Source organism: Helicoverpa armigera, chromosome 8 (assembly GCF_030705265.1).
Source record: "Helicoverpa armigera isolate CAAS_96S chromosome 8, ASM3070526v1, whole genome shotgun sequence".
In the NCBI taxonomy this organism is placed as follows: Eukaryota; Metazoa; Arthropoda; class Insecta; order Lepidoptera; family Noctuidae; genus Helicoverpa; species Helicoverpa armigera.
Genome location: NC_087127.1, coordinates 5,921,246 through 5,936,695, shown reverse-complemented (window position 1 = coordinate 5,936,695; position 15,450 = coordinate 5,921,246). Strand labels below are relative to the sequence as shown.

The following is a 15,450-nucleotide window of genomic DNA, read 5'->3' as shown; positions in this document are numbered from 1 at the left end:
AATACATATTCTGGAATATAGTGAGGTAGAGCTTTTCCGGGAATTACGTTTATTCATTGTGCTTTTACTTGGAACACTATTTTCCAATCAGGTTCATTCATGGTTCATTCATGATTGAACATGTTGTGATTGTGATTGATGTACAAATGAATGATTAGAAATTACACAGACAAGCAGACAGAGTTGTAAAGAGAAAATAAAACCAACTTCGTATGTAGGTATATTTTTATTTGTGATAAGTATTTTTCTCGAAGTGTTTGTGGTAAATTTACAAAATAAAGAATCACTGAAACAGGCAAGTACTCTCCATTTGTAATGACCAAACAACCATATAATCCAATTACGATAGGCAGAATTTGTTACGTACATAAACATATGCGATGTTAATAAAATTTTGCATGCATTTGCTGTTGATTCAACAGCAAATGAATAACGTGTGTTGATTCAACAGCAATCGAATATCGCCTTCAACAGTGTTGAAGGCGATATTCGATTGCCTCGTTATCAACAACAGTTTTACTTTAATCGTGAAAAGCTAACGTAGGCATTGTCTAAATCGGTTTTTACAGCTGCTAAGTAATAACCGTTTCATGAAATTGCAGCTTTACTTTCTATTGCTCCGAATAATATTTTAAGTCAACGAGCATTAATGTTGTTTAAAATAAAAACAGAAGATCTTGAACAACTCTTTAGTTTTCGTATGTCATTTAATGGTGAAATGATTATTAGGTACTGCAGAACTTGGGAAGACAAACAAGTTATTAATATTCCTAATGTTACCTTCTCTATTCGCTATACTGACGGCTCTTGATTGGATTATTGCCTTAAGTATAAAAAATAATTCATTAAACGAACAGGCTTCTGTTCCACTGAGTAAGCATGACATATGACTCAATAAGAGCCAGTATATAATTGGCATACTTCCATACTGCATGCAGGTCCTGTCTGGGTCAAAATCAACCTTCTGACCTTATTGGGGTCATGGTAATGTTATAAACTGTATAGTTCTGACCCCTCAAACTCCGATATCATTGATAAATGTGATTACTTCTACTGTTTACTATAATTAAAACTTAAAAAAAAATTGAAAATATAAATCACCTTGGTCATGTTATTACCCAATGTGATAAGAAAATTCAATTTTTAAATCACACCTCAACTCATATGACTGTATTTTAATAAACATTGTTGTTGCACCGCATTTGATAACAAAATTAATTAATGTTATGTTTCTGTAATCTTGTGAATAGTTTTTAAATGTTTGTAATATTATCCTTATTTGCCTTAGTTACCTTAGCTTACAACTGATTTGGATTAAATTTAGTTACCATGGTTTTAATAAAGGTCCTAAATTGTAGAATCCTGGGGACGGGGAGGACAACAATATGAATCAAAACTTTTAAAATCAAGTTTGACTTGAAATTAACTACTTATAAATATCAAGTAGCCTTCCACTCAAAGCTCGTCAAAATGTGAACCATAATATTTATTTGTCACACAATGATAACTAATTGAATGATGGGAACAATGAATTTCTTAAGTCTTACTTCAAGGCAACATCAATTAACACAATTTTCTTCATTTAAATTCAATTCAATTAAACTTCATGCCTTATCTCCACTTGTCTGAATTACAACATGTGAACGCTGTTTATAAATTAATAAATATTCTTGATAAATAATGATAAGCCAATAAAAAACAGTCAAGCTTGACCGAAGTATATCATCAGATTTGGTTTATATTTCTGTAACAATAATTATTTATTTATAAATGTCTTATATTAATCATTATGATCATAGAAGAATAGGTACTTGAATCATTATTTCCTTCAGGGCAGGTCAATTTTTAAGTTAGTGTAAAAATAAAAACTATTTTAAAAATTTTACCACATAAATGAAAATGGTAACAGAATAAGTACGTATTGGACAATAATATATCTTTTTTTACAGGTACAATGTTAAGGTTTCGGCCCAAACTGGGGAGTGAGCGCAACAGCGAATGGCGCTGTTGCTTCTGTCTTCATGTACGCACAGGAACCATACTGCTGGGAACATGGCATCTTGTAAGTTAGATATAATGACATTCATTTCTCAAAACAAACGTGGTTTTCATTAAAACACAACCATAGGTGGATTTCTAGAATAATTTCAAAGATGTAGTACGTAGTAGTATGTACTTTAGGTATCTAATGGGACGTGAATGTTATTCGAAAGAGACCCAATCTAATTATTATTACATAACAAAAACCTTGTTTATTATTCATTAATTCAAGCTTCATTTTACAAAACCAAACAAAAAATGTACTCCTTATCCAATTTGCAGTAGTTACGGATTTCATATTTTTAAATCTCATTTGAAATTCAGCTTAGTCCTATTTAGAAACTACAATAAGACTTAGCTTGTCGGAAAACACGTGTTATATCGGTTTTTACCTTATTAGTAGTATGAACTGCTTAAATGCGTTTTCCTCGTATTTCAACGAAAATAGATGTGTGGTACATAAATTAATGAAGCTTATTGCTAAATAATTTGTAATTGGATATGTTTGTTGTAATTATTTATCCTATTAATATGCTTTATACCTGACTATTTAACTGAAATGACGCATTTGCATTTAGGTACTACTAGGTAAATCTCATGAGGCCCATTTAAATGCATCCTATCAAGGTCCCATAGCGGCTAATAGAAAAGTGTCAAGCATGCCAAAACTGGAATATTTGTTCTAGAAATACTCCGATTTTGTAGTTACTTAGTAGGTATTGTTAATCACACGTCTTTTTAAGATTGTATCAGTCACAGACATCCACGTGCAAGTTAGAACAATTACATGGTATGCACCTGACCTTAATGCAAATAGGTTCTATCTGCACTACACTGCGATGTCATTAATTATAATTACGCTTGCTCCTTGTAGAAAAGCTGAAGAAAATTACAAGTCTCTCAAAAGACTTTTTTATTATTATTAACCATTGTTTCCTAATTACATACATACATACAGATTTTAGTATATAAAAATGCATAAAGGCTATAAAAAATTTCGAATCTATCGAACGTTATTTTCTGTAGAATGTTTCAAAATTACGTTTAAGATTTTTTCGTCTTTTTGCTTAAACACAATTACCACATTTGCTGCATACGACGATCAATAAAATTAAAATATTTTCTTCATAGATGCTACACCTCATAGCGCTTGGGTTCCTGGCGGCCATTGTCCGCGACCCTCGCTTGCTGGACGAGCTAGAGCGGGACTCCGCCCCCATGGCCGACTGGGGCAATGTAGCGCGCGTCAATGAAGCCATCCCTACGCCTCTGTCGAACGTGGAAGCGCCTCCGAGCTCCATCCCTCAGCATATCGGACAGCCTCGAGATCATAGCCTTATATATCGTAAGTGTGACTTTGAACATAGAATATGTCCCTTCCCAGAATAGGACCTTCGGCGTCTACGAGGTTAGAGGATATCTCCTAAAATGAAAATTCATATTTTTTTTTGCCCACATACGTATACATACATTTATTTATAGGTAGCATACTACATGTTGCTAAAAGGCATCGACTATGAATTTCTTTATGATCATTCAATTTTTTTTTATTTCAGCATGAAATGTTTATTTTGTGAAAATTTCAGGACCTTCATAATTTATTTTAATTCATAGAACTTTCAATATAAATCCTGTATTATTTAGTAATGGGAACTTTAATCTGACCTACCGTAGCTGTACGTTTAGAGCCATATTATTTTCGAGTAAACGCACTGCACTCAGCTCTGCTATACGTCATCTCGTTGAAGTATTGATTTTAGCGACTTTGCCAATGCCTACTTTCACTGCTTACATCAGATATTGTCTTACTTAGAAAAGACGATGTAAGGCATTTTAAAAATGTATTGTATGTTATAATAATATGAATTAATATAACTATTCTTACGTGGTTGAAAAACCAACTGTGACCTTGAGTACAAAACTAAGCTATGCTTTAAAATTATGCATAGTTGCACGTTTTTCAAACTACGTCAGTAACTGGCTCATATTGTTTTTTTTTTCTTGAATAGGCAGAACAGAAACCACACGATTACAATAATAATATAATGAATCATTTTTATCTTAATTAAATTACAATGTTAATGTACCATGACTGCGTCTTCTAACATTTATGACTATCTTATTTATTTATAAAGATATATAAATGATAAAATAGGTAAAACAACCAAGCCACACTTTATCAAATGAGCTTAGGCCTGAAACTGCGTTAAGAGGGTGAGGGGGCAGTTTCAGACCTTTAGGTCCTTGCAGGCCCTTTATGGATGCATACGGTTACGTCACGGCTGTCCGTGCCGTTCAAATTGAAACCGTATGCATGTGAAAAGGCCCTTAGGTACTAACTATTTGCACATTTACTTTAAAATCTCAATTGTTCGCCGGAAACGGGGATCAAAAAAACTATTCAAAATGTATTTAACAGTTTGCAACTGTGTGTGTACTTAGATGATGTGGATGTGGGTGCGCTGGTTACAGTGTGTACCCTGGCCATCACATTCATGCTGATCTACGGAGCCGCTCTAGGCAAGCCCGCCCATCTATTGCCTTTCTTCTGTCTGCAGATATTCGACTTTGCTATCACAGTGTAAGTATTTATAGTGTATAAACAATTAACAGTATGTAACATTAGTGATCGCGATAATTTCGCAACAATTTGTAACCTAGTTCATTCATTGTACCTAGGTACTTTTGATCTGCAGAGCTCTAATTTTATTGCAGATCAAATTAGCGTCCTTCACATCAACATAACGCGAATGTGCTCATCCAGCATTATTACCATTATAATGTTTACTTTGTATCGTATATGTAATGCACAATGGTTTTCTAGTTAATGCGAAAATACAACATGTAATTGTTGTAAAATTATCAAAGTATGTACTTTAAAATGTGGCCAAGGCTGTAGATTTTATTTATGTTTTAATTCAGAACTGATGTAGCTTGGTCTCTCGCCCGATACCAGTTTTTGGACACCCCGTATACTGTAACTTCAGAAATCTTACTCTCAGATTTTCATTTTGACTTGCCACCCTTTTCAACCACGATTTTAACATGTGTCTCATACTATAACTATAAAACTACCTTTTTCCCGGCAGTCTGACTGCGACCGGTTACCTGTGCTACCTGCGCTCCATACATCGGCTGGTGGCTGAGACACGGCGCGTCCCGTGGCAAGCTCAGCTGCTGCAGCTGCCGGCGCCCGCCTTAGCGCTCGTCGTACTCTCTGCCTTCTTGGTTGCCGTGCTGCTCAAGGTAAAGAAGTGCTATAAACAACCTTATTATAAAGTTGGAAGTCGGATTTGACTTCGGTAGACAGTTCTAGAAGATATCAGAACTATGACAAGAAAGAACTTTTTTGATTTCATAATGAATGCTGTAACCTGTAAACCTGACTGCAACCTTTAAAAACTGTCCAAGCAAGTCTCGTGGACCAATTTATTACGTCAAACATGAAGAGGTTTTGACGTCAGTCATAATGGAATCATTATAATAACAAATTAATATTAATTAGTTACCAATACCATTTTTCGACGGATGCAAACCTTTCTAAGCGCTTAATGACGTTAGTAAACAAGGTCCAGCTTAGTCATTAGAAAGCTTACTTATGTACTACTATTAAAGCAATTATAATACGTTACCGCTTACAACATTAACAAAATGCTTTGGTGCATTGGTCACGTACTAATAGTAGTTACAGCAACAGCACGTTGATCTTTGAGTAGATAAATAAGATATGTTCTTAGCTCAACGTCATCCTCCGAAATCGCATGGCAACGCTGCCAGTCGGCTGGACAGCATTGTAGTTGCCACATGTAAGCGTGACTTTTTGAGTTTTGATCACTTTAAGTTAGTCGTGCCATGGGGACCAAGATCTCTAAGGAAGAGAAGGTTGTCGCTCAGGCGGCAGCGGGTGGATCTAGTGCCGCAACGGACACGCAGGAGCAGCTAGCTCAAATCAAAGCGAAGTTAATTTTCATAGCAGTTTGTTTGGCGGTTCTTATAATAGTATGGTATTTTATTTATTTTTTATCAAAGGGTTCACTAACAGCTTCTATGTAGATAAAGCTTAAAGTGCAATTTCTGTTATAACTAGGACTTTGGTGTAAAGACGTGTATAGACAGCACAGCAACCTACCTCAATGTGTCAAATTTCCTCAACAGAATTTCGACCTTATCACAATAGTGGAAGGTTAATGTTAAATTCGTAAAAATTGACAGTGCAGGTAGGTTGACCTGCTGGCGTCTATATTGCATAAGCTATATAACTGAAAAGTTTAATAAAATATTACTTTGATTAATTCCAGGGTTACTGCATCAGCGTAGTTTGGCGCTGCTACAAGTACCTGACGATGCGTGCACACGCGCTACAGACGCCCTTCGTGATCTCCAGCGAGGATGTGCCGGGGGCGCCGCTGCCCTACGCCGCGCCCGCGCCCGACTACTCCAGCCTGCTGCCGGACTACGAAGAGGCGGTTAAACAAACCCCACCTCCTTCGTACCGCGCCGCCACGCTCATGGCCGCCGCAGATCCCTCGCTTACAACCGTTGTTAGTATTCCAATTTTGAATTTGAATTGTTGAGCTTTTGTTTTTTTTTTTTGGTAGCACATCCTACAGTCCGACCTTTTTTTGTACAGTTGACAGTTGACAGCTGTCAGTCAGTACAAAAAACGCTTCCCTTACATACTTATGTACTGATAATCTTCCCTTATGTACTGATAATCTTCCTTTATATACTGATAGCTATAAACTGCACATAAAACGCGGTGGCACTACACATAAAGTACGAACGTCTTTAGTCACGCCACACAACTTAATTCTTAGAAGTTTTTGCAAATGATGATCTGGATATATTTTTCTTGTCTTTCTTTCAACAGCAGGAGAGGGCACAGAGCGAGCAAGCACAGCCGCAGCCGCAACCACAGCCGACCAACACTATAGTGGTGCTCCCACAGAACGGCACGCAAGCCCGCGTCTGAATCTCATAAAACCATTGACAGCACCGAGGATATCACTACATAAAGGGCCACTCATAATTTAAGATTGTTATCCATAAACACACGTATTTGCGTCTACTGCCACATCTTGACTAACTTTACAAGTACATAATCCTGATACGTTGTAAGAATTTGGTGTTTGACAGTAGCCGCAAGACGTGAAGTCGCTTCGTCAACCGCTTGAATTGTAAACCTCATTCTACACCAAACATCAAGTACGCTCAATACGGAAGTAACTGCACTTAGTTGTCCAAAGATAATGTAGATTCCTTCCAAAGAGCTTTTAATGTTCACCAATGCAAAGAAGCCCTTATTATAAACTACATTCGTATTCCTCGTTGCTTTCATGTAAAAAAAAAATATAAAATTAAAATTATTTTTAAAGTCATCGTCCTACACGTTCATCTAGATGTATTTATTTTTAGACAAGTTACTGAGTTAATTCATTTTATTTATTTTGATTTTGAAATACTAAATAATGTTGTTAATTGTAACTTTTGTGCTTGATGTGGGATAGTGAGGTTTAAGCCAGTAAATCTATCTCGAACTTAAATCCAAGAGATTTAAATATACATAGATTTCATACCAGTGCCATTGCGTTGAGTGTAATAAATTTTATTTTTGTACTTCATGAAATCATTAGAGTTATATTCCCTATCCAATCATTAAAATACACTATTAAGTACATCTAGCGAGGCACCTGTCGAGGTATCTCATTTGCGTTAAATAGTTTGCTGTACTTAGTTACACGAAATATGCTGATTTATTTCGTGATAGTATATTTTTTAAGTGTCTCGAGTAAACCTACTCGAAATCAGAAGTAGATGTCTCTGTTAGCGTACGGAACATATTGACATTCCTGAATGTTGCATTGTATCAGAACGTTACTATTTTTTGACGGTTCATAAAATCCTGGTGACCCTAAATCTTTACATTGAGATATATATGTATATAAATATGCCTGCAAACTCTACAGCCAGTCAAATTGTGTTGTGTTAGCAACCCAGTTATTGTAATATACGTACGTACGTATTATTGATTGAGTATTATTTATACTATCTATAGCAATCATAAAATTTATAACAACAGTCGTTTGTATTGAAATAGATAGATAAAGATACACATTTATTTATTTATACTTGAGATTAATATCAGATACTTACACATGTGTGGTTTTACAACTCAGGGTTACAGTAATTTGAGCTTGCATTAGCCTTCCTCGTGAGAACTATAGTTATAAAACCTTAATAAAATATTAAGGTACGAAAGTACATTAAAATCTGAAATATAATAGTAATATTTCGTTTTTTCAGTCAAAATGCAGCCAGTGAATAAAATTTTAGGCATAAAATGCATACCACTCATTGGTGCCTTATCATATCGTTGGCAAATTTCTAGTACCTTCTAAACGATCATTCTAAATAAATTAGGTACAAACTATCTAGTATAACTATTACTTAGATAGGTTGCGTGTGATGTAGAAAGCTAATCATGTCGTTGCTTTTTGTCGTAACTTGGTAAGACACCGTAAGTAGTTTCATATTGGCCTAAATTGTAAAGTAACTATGTCGCTGCATTGTAATTTGCTTTGATTAGTTGTAATGAGTAATGCCTTGTACACAGGACTACAACAACATTTAAGAAAATTATAAGCTTAATAGTGAACAAAAAAATCTTAGTTCAGGCCGAAAAAAAAAAACAAGTGATCAAACAAGATTTGCTCACTTCATAAACTTAACCTTGTATTGTTCATGAAATTCTTAGTTATTTTGTGTATTGTTAGAACCTAAATTGTAAATGCACCAACGATAAATTGACGTGTATTACATATTACTTACTAAATTATACTTAATGTAAAATATTCTTGAAATAAATCATACATAAATGGAGCTTGTTACTTTTATTTTTGAACTTGTTCTGACGAAATTAATGCTAAACTTGAGGACTGCCCTCGTCTTCATCCGTTGCCAGTGATGTAAGTGCTTGGTCATGGCAACTTTAGCACGTAAACGGCTGAACCGATTTAGACGCGGAATTTTTAGATAAATGCTGTTGTGTCCCAGCGGTGGTAGTTATAAGCCGTTTTACGGGAGCTTATTTTGATATCAGTGTAGCCAATATCCAGTCATTAGTAAAATATGGTTTTCCAAATCCAAAAACGCGTCTTCAAAAAATCACAAAAAGAACATAAACAAACAGGCGAGGCGAGGACCTCCTTTTCTGGAAGTCCGGTAAAAACTGAGAACGTTGGCCAATAGATAGATACATTTTTCCACCCCCTCAGCTAAATGTTACGTAACTAATTCCGTATTACGTAAGAACAGGGATAGATCCTCGAAACTTCCGCTGCCGCTTTAAAGGTCACGTTGAGGGACAAACATGATTTACAAACAATAGGCTGCATCTGCGCGCGCAGCAAGCCGGCAGGCTCCGGCGATAGCAGGGGTCGGCGCCAACCGCGCCGGCCGTCGGGACGCGCGCCGCCACCTGCATTCTCTATTTATATCGACGATTCACCCCCCGCCTCGCTTCGCGCCTGCGCAGAACATATTCTGAAAACGACGAAAGTGAAAATTGCACATCATGATAGCGGCCGGTGCACCGCGTTGCCATACAATAGTATTGCATCAAACGAACTGCTAATTAGTGAGTAAAGGACACAGCGAGCCGGCGTGTAGTGCGCCACGAGGATGGCTGCGGGGCGCACGGCGACGGACTCCATCAGCACTGCGGCAGTCCTGCGTCACGTATCAGCTGTTTCGCCGGCGAGGGGCGCGCGCTCGTGACGTTTCAGGCAAGCCGCGAGCCGCGGGCCGGCCGCGCGATGGCGTCCACCATGCAGCTGGAGTTTACGCAGGCAATGACCGATTTCAAGACGATGTTCCCGGATATGGACGACGATGTTATTGAAGCCGTACTGCGCGCTAACCAGGGCGCGGTTGATGCCACGATTGACCAACTTCTAGCTATGAGTACTGATAACCAGAATGAACGATTAAGGCTCGAGATGGAGCGCGTGGAAGGCAGCACGCCGTCTCGACGCAAAGACCGCCGTTTAGGTTGCAGGGCTACAGACAACGGTGATGATAACGACACCACGGCACTCGTGTATGTATTTTTTTAAGTACTTGTAGTAAAAACTAAAATAACAAAGTGTAACGTTTGGAAGAACCAGAACAATAACCCTCTACGGGCTCGACGCAAACAAACCGTGTCAGGTCATTGTGCGTCTGTCAAGGCGATTATGGCTATCGCGCTGTAGTAGGCAATGTTGTCATCTTCACCGGTAGGCCGACTGACAATAAAGGCAACAGGTTAGCATGACTAGCAGAAAATTTTGAATATCAAGGATACAAAATTAGGGTAGCTATTAGTAGATAAGTCTACATAGTGGCAAGATATTGGACTAGATAAAGCCGGCACTAGCTTTCCAACCAACACAGTCATTATCCAAACAAAACTTGTATTCTAATAACTTTGAGCACTTATTTCACAGACGAACAACAGCTTTTATTACTAGCCTTAATTAAGTATATACGCCGTCACTGTTGTCATCGCATTTTTAATGCAGTATGTATTAGAAGGATCCGTCGATAGATGAGACCAAATTACTGAACGCATGCATGGATTATATTTTTCTCCATGTAGGTTTGAAACTGACTGGCAATTAGCCAAGGCCTACTTCGCTAAGAGTTAGGAGGTCAGTGTGCTAAGGCCAAAAATTCACCTCCTCGCTGAAGTATAATTGTCTGTTTCTGGAATAAATCCAGATTTTCCATCTGTTATCTTATGATGGCAATGTGTAGTTTATCGAAATATTATGTATCATTTTCTTATTACAGAGATGTTGACGACGAATCGATTCCATTAGCTGTAAGAAGGAAATGGGTGCCCAGAATGCTGGGTCCGCTACCTCCAATGTTTCTCCGAATACCGCCAGGGACAGACGCTAGAATAGACCTCAGTCTAGAGATGGACGACGACCGCATCGCCACCTTCTTGCAGAACGAGGAGTTTATGGCGGAGCTACGGTGGAATCAGGAATTCATGGCAGCGCTGGACAGCGAGCAAGGCCAGAAGACCAAGTGTCACGATGATGAGGCAGCGTTCAAGGAGAGACTGAAAAATATGGGCAAATGTGAGTAATAAGACGTTTTTACATTTTAACGTGATCTATGGTTAGCAAAATTAAAAAAATGCTCATCTAGATGAAGAGTTAAGAATGTGCGTGTCTTTGAAATTATGTATGCAGGAGCCCGCGGGCTCTATCCAACTGTAAGGACAAGACGCACGCATCAAAACTATAAATTATAGCAATTAATTAAACTGTTCTAAACTACCCAGGTAATTTTCATGATTTAAGATTATTGATTAAATTACAGACAGCCTATATGTATGTTATGCCTGAAGTTAGTTAGATCCGGCATCTAATGATTAAGTACGACTGGTAAAGTCAAGCCGTAGTTTAGAAAAACTCATTACCTTCAGCTTCCTTATGGCTTCCAGTAATGAAGGAGTTCTAATGAACTCGCAGTATTCGTCATAATTTTATGGGTCCTAAATTGCCATGATGTTGGCATAGACTGTACTTAAAAGGGTTATATACCTTAGATACACTCACTATGTTTGATGATTGGCTCGTCAATCTTCCTAAATGTTAACTTTATCGTTGTCTCTGTGGGGTGCTCCGTGCTAGTAATGCCACGCTGCGAGCTCCTAAACAAAGCATCGTACTATAATTAGCATGCCAATATTTACGCAAGCGTTTGGTAAGTAGTTTATTATTATCGACATTGTGGATCAACAGCTTGCTCTAGCATTACGACATGCATGAACAATTCGATTAATTATTAAGTTTCTAAACAATTAGTCAACCACAATTTAGATCAATGGTACCACATTACGTGTTCTTATATCATTTACAATAATGCATACAAAAATTCAAACCTGGAATTTATTTATATGGGACTACCGTGCAGAAAACGCAGCGCAGTACTACCACTCACATGCTGCGCCAACCTCATTAAAATTCCAGCTAAATATATAATAAAAGATGCAAGCAAAACTAATTCATTGCGTCATTTCGCAGCTTCTCGGAAGAAATTCGCCCAGTTGTCGAAGATGTTCAGCCGAGGCGGGTCGCGGCGGTCAGGCAGCGCGCGCGCTCCGCCGCGAGGCCCGCCCGACAGCCTGCTCCTCCAAGAGGAACACAGTGATGACGACGACCGCCCACAGCATCACGTTAAAATATAAACTACATTTCCACTCTACGAACTCTGACATAGAGATGAGATAGCCTTAAAAGAAGTTACAAGGTTACGGATAAGACTGGGTCTGTTTTGTACATTTAGGAAAGGAATACGATTGATATTTTTCTGTAAAAGCACTTTAAAGGATCAGCCAGCACTAGCAGTTAGTCCTTTAGTATCAAATGTTGTCGGGTGTAGCGAGGTTGCGTTAATGTTGTCAAAAGTTGCAATAAACTATGTAAAATATAAGTGAGTAGGTAGATCATGCTTTTACTGCGTCCGTCAAAATGATAAATAGGAACCAGAGGTTCGCCTGCATAGAAGGGCCGTCGCACTTGTCATATGCTATAAAGCTAGATAATGTAATATTTTCTATTAAATTCTCCTTAAATGTAGCTTTTGTGAGATAAATTACATGAATTCTGTATTCTAAAGTACGTATAGCAGAATGCACGAGAGCGTCTGTATCGGGCATGATACACGAAGTTCCGTACCCGGCTATAGGTTAAAGACGGCCCTGGCCTTTGTCAGACAGGTTTATAGAAATAGTATTCATATGGCGATTCTATAAGTACTAAGAACTAAAATATTTTCACATACATCTTCCAGTAGTTCCATGAGATGATACATTAGTAGATGCATTGACGCATCCAATAATGGTAAGACATGGCACTCAAATACCAGCACCCATAGATAAGTAGGTATATCTACAGAGTTACCTACATCTAGTCTAGAACATAGAGAGTCAATTTACATAGAGATGGTAATCGAGTGGTCGACTCTTCGATAACTTAATTATGCACAAACATCTGTGCTCTATACGAGAATGACTTAATAATGATTATGCTGGGCATGGATACGATTTCAAAGAAAGGCTGATAAAAGAAACAAATGTATAATATAAATTATAAACTAACCATTTCATAGCTAGCTAGGTAGGTAATGTAAATAACTGTTCTATTAGATAACTAGTCTGCTTTGTTTCGATCCACGAATTTTAGTGCCGTTAGAGTTAGATGCTCATTTTGTTTGGGTCATCTCGTTGATCGAAATCTGTAAGATGATAGGTAGTTAGATTATGCACCGACAGTACTTTGGTCCGCACGATCGACCATGACCACGCGACATTACTGAAACCTGAATAATAGCTATACTGCGCATTCATTCCATTGAAGCGAGATGCCTTACATTGCATCCATCTGTTAGGAATGTTTGAGCCGTTTGGTGTTTACAGAAAATACGAATAAAATAACTTTAATATTAAGCCTATTTTAAGTAGCTTTTGTAGTGACAAGACTTAAGTTAATTTTCACAGTTTTCACACAAATTCACACTGTTGTCCCACATATACCTTCTCACGAAAGCAGTTAATTATAGGATAATCTTAATCAGAAAAGTGAAATAAGAACACCGTGTTTAAAAACGTTAAAGTTTGTTACAAAACCCTGGTCTATGATTGCCTGCACTCTTAGGTTCACAAAGTTTATATAATTTGAATAAATACTGACATATTTCAGCACTATACTCCCGAATATTATTCCTGTTTTGCACATCGCTTATCATATTTTAACATGCAAATTAAATGTTTATTTATTTATTTATTTATTCAACCTTATCACTAACATTACAGATATAATCCAATGCGTTAGTGAGTTATGTTAGTGAGTTATGTTGAATTAAGTTATGTTAAAAATATACAATCCATGCATTCTGCATATAGCAATGTTGGTATGCAAAAAGTGCTGTAATAAATAGCACATAAATAATTCCAAAAACGGTTTTAACTAGACTGATTGTTTTTGTACTTTTCAGTCTAGTATGTAAATTCGTTGCATATTTTTCGTGTAATTTCGGTTTTAAATGCCGCACTACCTTGAGGAAATTGCGACGAACCCTCGTAATGTAATTAATCAATACAAACTACAAAATGCACTTTGTGTACGAGAGTCTACAAAGTCTACAGAGTTTACATGATAGAGCTTTCGTGTCTATGGATTAACAAAACTTGGGAAAGTGCAGCCCTACGTTCTACTGCTAATGTAAATTTCTGGGAAGAATGGTGTAAATTGATTTCACTAATAATAAAAGATATCTATTTATGAAAGTTTTTTTTTACATTCTCACTGAACTTGTAGTCGTTGATTGTTTTCGCGAAAGGAAATGCAAATAGAGTTTTACTGAAACTATGTACTTTTTTTTTTTTTTAACGACGTAAAAAATCATCAAATGACCCCTCCCGCTGTGGGTTAGCAGCGGTGAGGGAGTGTCAGACTCTTACTGACTAAAAGCCGTCGTGTTCCGTCGTAGGCCTTCTTATGTGCTAGGGCCGCGGTACCTCTTTCGAACAACCCGCAGCCCGAAACTATGTACCTAACTGAAACTTTCAGAATATTCAGCTCCAAGCAAAAATAATGGTCGGCTTCGTATGTACTTACCCAACTAATGGAGGAAATGACGCACAGAACCTTGCCCTTCCAGCTCATTTATGACATTCCTTATTTGCGTATTTAATATTCCTTGTAAATTAATGCATTTCCATCTAACGGACAATTAACCAATTGAGCGTTGACAATTGACATAGTAACGCTTATTCGCAGTTCCTTTCTATCCGTAGGAAACTGGTCGCACGTATGCTAAGCACCCATAATTAGATCACAATTTCTATGCGAACATGGCATTATTAGAGTATCGGCTAGGTATAAGGAGGCATAGCGAATCATTGTGCGCCTACACGATCGCCGATCGACGCATATCAACAGTCATCAGATAGTTCGACGGAGCGAAACGGGAAAGTCGCAGCCATTGAGTCGATTGAACGACGTGCATGCGACGGTATACATCCAAAATGCCAATATTTGTAGGAAGGTATTATTGGTTTCAAAATTAACTAAATAGTTTTAATTTGGACCAAGGTTGGGACTATTATGAGATTTATTACCTACACTATCAAAAAGCTTGTTGAATATGAGACTTGAAAAATACTATGATTATTATGTTCATAATTTTGTGTTTATTATCTCTGCCGCCGTCGAATAACTTTTAAACGGCAGAGACAATTTTGATGAAAAAATCTAAGATCTGGAAAACCAGCTTTCAACTAAAAGCCACATCAAATTGTATTACATATATTTTCAAAAGCTGCAGTACCACAGACAGACAGACAAAACGGTC

The 15,450-nt window shown here is 37.4% G+C and overlaps 2 protein-coding genes across 4 annotated transcripts; both read left to right on the top strand.

Moving 5' to 3' along the window:
* The first annotated feature begins 73 nt into the window (after positions 1-73).
* On the top strand, positions 74-8,919 carry LOC110372811 (lysosomal-associated transmembrane protein 4A). Of its 3 annotated transcripts, none has more exons than XM_021329783.3 (7): positions 74-214; positions 1,950-2,062; positions 3,172-3,385; positions 4,483-4,621; positions 5,130-5,286; positions 6,339-6,581; positions 6,911-8,919. In XM_021329783.3, exons 2-7 carry the CDS (start codon positions 1,955-1,957, stop codon positions 7,010-7,012), a joined length of 963 nt encoding a protein of 320 aa, XP_021185458.1. In that variant the 5' UTR covers positions 74-214; positions 1,950-1,954; the 3' UTR covers positions 7,013-8,919. The 3 variants fall into 3 exon arrangements, with proteins under 3 accessions (XP_021185458.1, XP_021185459.1, XP_021185457.1); XM_021329784.3 differs by having other exon boundaries at positions 123-295; positions 4,513-4,621; XM_021329782.3 differs by having other exon boundaries at positions 125-295.
* A 554-nt stretch (positions 8,920-9,473) lies between these two features.
* On the top strand, positions 9,474-13,884 carry LOC110372858 (CUE domain-containing protein 1). The gene is made up of 3 exons (XM_021329864.3): positions 9,474-10,138; positions 10,873-11,168; positions 12,120-13,884. The coding sequence occupies exons 1-3, from the start codon at positions 9,855-9,857 to the stop codon at positions 12,281-12,283; spliced, it is 744 nt and encodes a 247-aa protein (XP_021185539.1). The 5' UTR covers positions 9,474-9,854; the 3' UTR covers positions 12,284-13,884.
* The last annotated feature ends 1,566 nt before the right edge of the window (positions 13,885-15,450 follow it).

What these genes read in the sequence shown, in the direction of transcription:
- LOC110372811 (XM_021329783.3), top strand. Translation starts at nt 1,955, where the DNA reads ATGTTAAGGTTTCGGCCCAAACTGGGGAGTGAGCGCAACAGCGAATGG. An exon ending in TGCTGGGAACATGGCATCTT is followed by an intron (nt 2,063 to 3,171) that starts GTAAGTTAGATA and finishes TTTTCTTCATAG; the next exon opens with ATGCTACACCTCATAGCGCT. An exon ending in TGGTTGCCGTGCTGCTCAAG is followed by an intron (nt 5,287 to 6,338) that starts GTAAAGAAGTGC and finishes GATTAATTCCAG; the next exon opens with GGTTACTGCATCAGCGTAGT.
- LOC110372858 (XM_021329864.3), top strand. Translation starts at nt 9,855, where the DNA reads ATGGCGTCCACCATGCAGCTGGAGTTTACGCAGGCAATGACCGATTTC. An exon ending in AACGACACCACGGCACTCGT is followed by an intron (nt 10,139 to 10,872) that starts GTATGTATTTTT and finishes TTCTTATTACAG; the next exon opens with AGATGTTGACGACGAATCGA. An exon ending in ACTGAAAAATATGGGCAAAT is followed by an intron (nt 11,169 to 12,119) that starts GTGAGTAATAAG and finishes GTCATTTCGCAG; the next exon opens with CTTCTCGGAAGAAATTCGCC.